Below are 5171 nucleotides of genomic sequence, written 5' to 3' on the forward strand. Positions count from 1 at the left end.
CTAAAAATCTATTTCAATGCTGCCATTTAAAGCACATTTCCCCATGTTTTAAAAATAGTAATTATACTTCCAAACATACCTACATAAGGATATGCAACTTACAAATACCTGAAAAATCATACTAAAAACTACATTTCAATGATGCTTAGCCATTCTTGGCATGTTACCTTTTTATACAATCACTAGAGCCCCGGTGCACAAGATTCGTGCATTCGGGGGTGTCCCTCAGCCCAGCCTGTGCCCTCTCACCGTCTAGGAGCCCTCGGGGCAAGTCCAAGGGGAGCGGGCCTAAGCCAGCAGTCGGACATCCTTAGTGCTGCAGTGGAGGCGGGAAAGGCTCCCACCACTGCCGCTGCGCTCGCCAGCCATGAGCCTGGCTTCTGGCTGAGTGGTTCTCCCACTGTGGGAGCGCACTGACCATCAGGGGGCAGCTCCTGTGTTGAGCGTCTGCCCCCTGGTGGTCAGTGCACGTTATAGTAACTGGTTATTTTGCCGTTCAATTTGCATAGTACCCTTTTATTATACAGGATGGACTTTATTAAAATTAAGAAAAAAAATCACCGAATATAAGGATTGAAATGAGCTAAATATTATCTCTGATTTTATAATCAACAATTTGCACTAAATTTTAGAATTCACTGCAGCTGATTAGAAGTTTTTACTTATTGCGATTTAAAAAAATACCTGCGTATGTAATAGGCACTCAACAAATAACTGTTGAATGAATTAAAAATCTAGAGAGTATGATAAATGCTTAAATCCCCAAAGAAACAAAAAATCATTTTAAGAAAAACTCGCAAATATATTGGAATTGCAGCTACTGACATCCATATCAACACACACACAAATCAGGTAAAAGCCTTATTCCCACGCCTTTATCTTTCACGACAGAAGAAATGCCTGGGAGGGAAAGAAAGCAAAGCCACCGGCGCCCACCTTCCTGTTCCTGAGATGGGCCCTCCTGGCGCAGATCCGGCCCCGCTGCCGCTCCAGCTGCCGGCACTGCCGGCCGAGCGCTTTCATTTCCAAATCCTCATGGTCCTGCAGCCCCTTCCCGGGATCAATGACTTCAAGTTCCTCTGGACTTTCACATGGGTCATAATAGACAACTTCATCCTGTTTATCTAAAAATACATATTTAATGACTTGTTAAAGACATGTTTTATTAGAAAAATTATGCATAAGATCTCTTAAATGTAAGAGAAGTAAAGATCACGTGTAATCCCACCACCCAGCGAGAAACACACGCATGCACACACATCACTTATATAGCTACACGTATCAGTAAGCAGTTCCAAAAGAACACTTTCCATGTGATGGAAATATAATTTTAATGGCAACACAGTATTCTTTAAGTTAAATAATCTCTGTTGTTAGAATCTTCCATTGTTGGCAATTTCACTGTGATGAACGTCTCTGAATATAGATCTTTGTGTCCATTTCTTATTACTTGCTGAGCAGATGAATATTTAAGATTCTTGATAACTATCGTCAAATTGCCCTCCAGAAAGGCAGCTTACATTCTACCAGCAGTATATTATTGAGGAGCCTTAATGATATACAATCTTGATTACATGGTGATTTTTCAATACATGCATGCTATTAACAAAATCAAGCCCTACAGAAGTACATAAAATAAAAAATATAATTTTCGTCTTTCTTTCCCAAACCTTCGGAATCCCAACCTCCCAGAGGAAAACACTAACAATTTGGCATGCATCCTTCCAGATCAACTTTTTTTAAAATAAAATTTTTCCTAAATGTGTAAAATGCTTAGAGCCTGAAACTATGATAAAGTTTTTTAAATACCTAGGATTAAATTAAATGTTCAGGATCTGTATGCAAAAAAAAAAAGAAAACTTGGAGAAACTTTAGGGAGAAAAAGACTTAAGTAAATGGAGAGACATACCATGTTCTTGGATGGGAAGATTCAAAATTGCAAAGACGACAATTCTCCCCAAATTAATCTCTAATTTTAAGCACAATCCCAATAAAAATTCCGAGTGTTTTGCCTTTTTGTTTTGAACTTGTGAAAATGAGTCTAAAGTTCATCTGGAAGAATAAAGGAGAACAGTCAGAAAACGTGTGGAACAGCAGAGTAAACGGGGAGGGATGTGCTTTACCAGGCACTGAAATGGACCTCCAAGATACAACCGGAAGTCTGGTGCCAGCACTCGCAAATCAATGAAGGGAATTAATTTATAAATAGGTCAAAATAAATGTAACGATTCTAGATGAGACAGGCAGCAAGTCAAAGCAGTAAGGGAAAATGTGTTCAAAATCAGTGATTGGGACTGCTAACAACTTGGGGGGAAAGATTAGATTCCTACCCCACATCAAAATGAATTTCATCTGGATTAAAGAGCTAAATGTCCCTTTAAAATTCATAAAAATACTGTAAGGAAAAAAAATAAGTAAAATGTTGACACAATTTCAGGATGAGGAGGACTTTGCCAGGCATACTACCAAAAGCAGAAACCATAGATTTCTTTGCCAGATGTGACTCCAAAAGCAGAAAGATAAATAGATGGGACTTCATAAAAGTTAAATATTTCTGCAAGGCAAGAAAAAGCAAACAACAGGGAGTATCTGCAACATATGACAAATAGTAAGAGTAATAGCCTTAATATGTAAAGGAAACACAAAAACTGGCAAAGACTATGAATAGACACTTCATAAAAAAATATAAATGACCAGTCAACATACAAGATTGCATTGAATGTCATTTGTAACTGGAATAAATGAAAATCAGAATGCCCGGCCGGCATGGCTCAGTGGTTGAGCATCGACCTATAAACCAGGAGGTCACGGTTCCCATCCCTGGTCAGGGCACATGCCCGGGTTGTGGGCTTGATCCCCAGTAGGGGGTGTGCAGGAAGCAGCTGATCAATGATTCTCGCATCATTGATGTTCCTAACTCTCCCTCTCCCTTACTCTCTGAAATCAATAAATATATACATATTTTTTAAATATTAGAACATGCCATTTTTTTTCTATCAATTAGGCAAGAATTTAAACGAATGGTGAAAGTATGGGGAAACAGGTATTTTCATAATCTGCTGATGGGGGTGTCATTTTGTACAGCCCATCTAGAGGACCATAATGTAGCATGAAATTTAGAAATTAGAAAATAACAGAGATGAGGAAAAATATATATCGAATGATTATTGTTGTGTTGTTTTAACACATATTTGTCAAATATAAATTTTGCATTGTCCTTGACCCAATGATTTCATCTTTAGAAATTTATTCCAAGGAAATAAGCTGTCCTATACACAAATGCAAACACAAACACATGTTAAAGGACAGTTCTTCACTATACTGCTGTTCACAACAGTGAAAAACTGAACATCACAGTTGGTATATCCACATAATGGAATACTATGCAGCCATTAAAATTTTTGAAAATTTTTCTTACTGAAATGGAATGATGATTATCATATGTTAAAGGAAAAAGAGAACACTGAACAGGATATATAGTTTTAGTTTAGAAACTGATATTTATATACATCAGGCTACCTAACGAGTCAACACATTGTTACCACTAAGTATCTCCAGCTGATGGAACTGGGGTAATAAGTTTTCCTTTCTTTGTTTTGCTGTATGTTTAACAATGAATATATTATTTACTATCTGAATAATAAAAATGCTGAAGGGAAACTAGGAAATTTCAGCAGATATTTTATACCATTTACAAGAAGTAACTGATAACATGGTCTGTATTTCCTTGAATGTGTAATTTAAACATTTTAATATATATTTTAAATATAAGTTTTACCTTTGATAAGCCTTTTAATAGAGTCCAGCTGTGTAATAAGTAGTATTTCTTCATATTTTAATATCTCAAATTGAATCTCATATAGTTCTAATTGAACTTCATAATATTTTATTTCTAGTTCGTCTACAACATTTATATTTTTTTCTTGGTCTGGAAGATCTTCCATCTTGTTTTCATGAAAAAAAAAAAAGAGCGAGATAAAATATTTAGTATACTGAAAGCAAACTTCAGAAGCATTTGAGCTATTTCCTATTCCTGGCTCAGTACCAGATATAAAAAAGCAAACACTCCTCCATTTCACTTAATAGAACAAAAAAGCCCCATTAAACATTTTTACCAATACTTCATCTCATCCTTGAAACATATGAAAATGTTCAGGTTTTAAGAAAAATAAATGGCAGTGAGGTCTTTAGTGCTTTCTGCTTTAACATCATAACATCGCAGGAAGAAACTTATGCAACTAAGATCCTGGAATGAAGCACCGCTGACTATTCTAAAGTCGCACTGAAAATAACGTTATGTGAATTTTAAAGTATATTACCTACTTCAGTGCTGAGATCAATGTTATTATCAAGGAAATCTTACAACATAACATTTCAAAGCCATCTTGAGCAAAGGGAAACTTTACGGCCAAACGTCCCTAAGTCCTGAAATTCTCATCAACTAAAAGATGGCGTTGGAATACGAAAGGAAGCTCTCTCGCGCTGGCTGAAAAGGGGCATCTAAAATCAAAGTCTCGCCCTAGCTGGTTTGACTCAGTACACAGCTTTGGCCTGCGGACTGAACGGTCCTGGGTTCGATTCTGGTTAAGGGCACATGCCCGGGTTGTGGGCTCGATCCCCAGTAGGGGGCGTGCAGGAGGCAGCTGATCAATGATTCTCTCTCATCATTGATGTTTCTCTCTCTCTCTCCCTCTCCCTTCCTCTCTGAAATCAATCTTCCTATATAAAAAAAACCCCAATATGCAAATTGACCAAACTGTGGAACAACTGGTTGCTATGACACACACTGACCACCAGGGGGCAGACACTCAATGCAGGAGCTGCCCCTGGTGGTCAGTGTGCTCCCACAGAGGGAGCACCACTCAGCCAGAAGCTGGACTCACGGCTGGTGAGCACACGGTGGCGGGAGCCTCTCTGGCCTCCGCAGCAGCACTAAGGAGCAGTGAGCATGCGGGTGGTAAGGAGCAAGGGGTCCAGGATTGCGAGAGGGTGCAGGTCGGGATAAGGAATGCTCCCCACCCCCTCACCCCCGCCCCCAATGCATAAATGTCACGCACTGGGCCTCTAGTAAAAATATATTTTAAAAAATAATCTAATCTAATAAAAGAGAAACATGGTAATTGGTGTATGACCGCTACCCTTCCCATTGGCTAATCAGGGAGATATGCAAA

The 5171-nt window shown here is 38.5% G+C and overlaps 1 protein-coding gene across 1 annotated transcript in view; it reads right to left on the reverse strand.

Moving 5' to 3' along the window:
* The window catches only part of WHAMM (WAS protein homolog associated with actin, golgi membranes and microtubules), a 19260-nt gene that overhangs the window by 8254 nt on the left and 5835 nt on the right, over positions 1 to 5171 (reverse strand). The window contains exons 4-5 of the mRNA XM_015562786.1: positions 3779 to 3944; positions 901 to 1124 (exon numbers count right to left, since the gene is read on the reverse strand). Of these exons, the coding sequence (XP_015418272.1) occupies positions 901 to 1124; positions 3779 to 3944 (390 nt within the window). The remainder of the gene's footprint in view (positions 1 to 900; positions 1125 to 3778; positions 3945 to 5171) is intronic.

Source organism: Myotis davidii, unplaced genomic scaffold (assembly GCF_000327345.1).
Source record: "Myotis davidii unplaced genomic scaffold, ASM32734v1 scaffold898, whole genome shotgun sequence".
NCBI lineage: Eukaryota > Metazoa > Chordata > Mammalia > Chiroptera > Vespertilionidae > Myotis > Myotis davidii.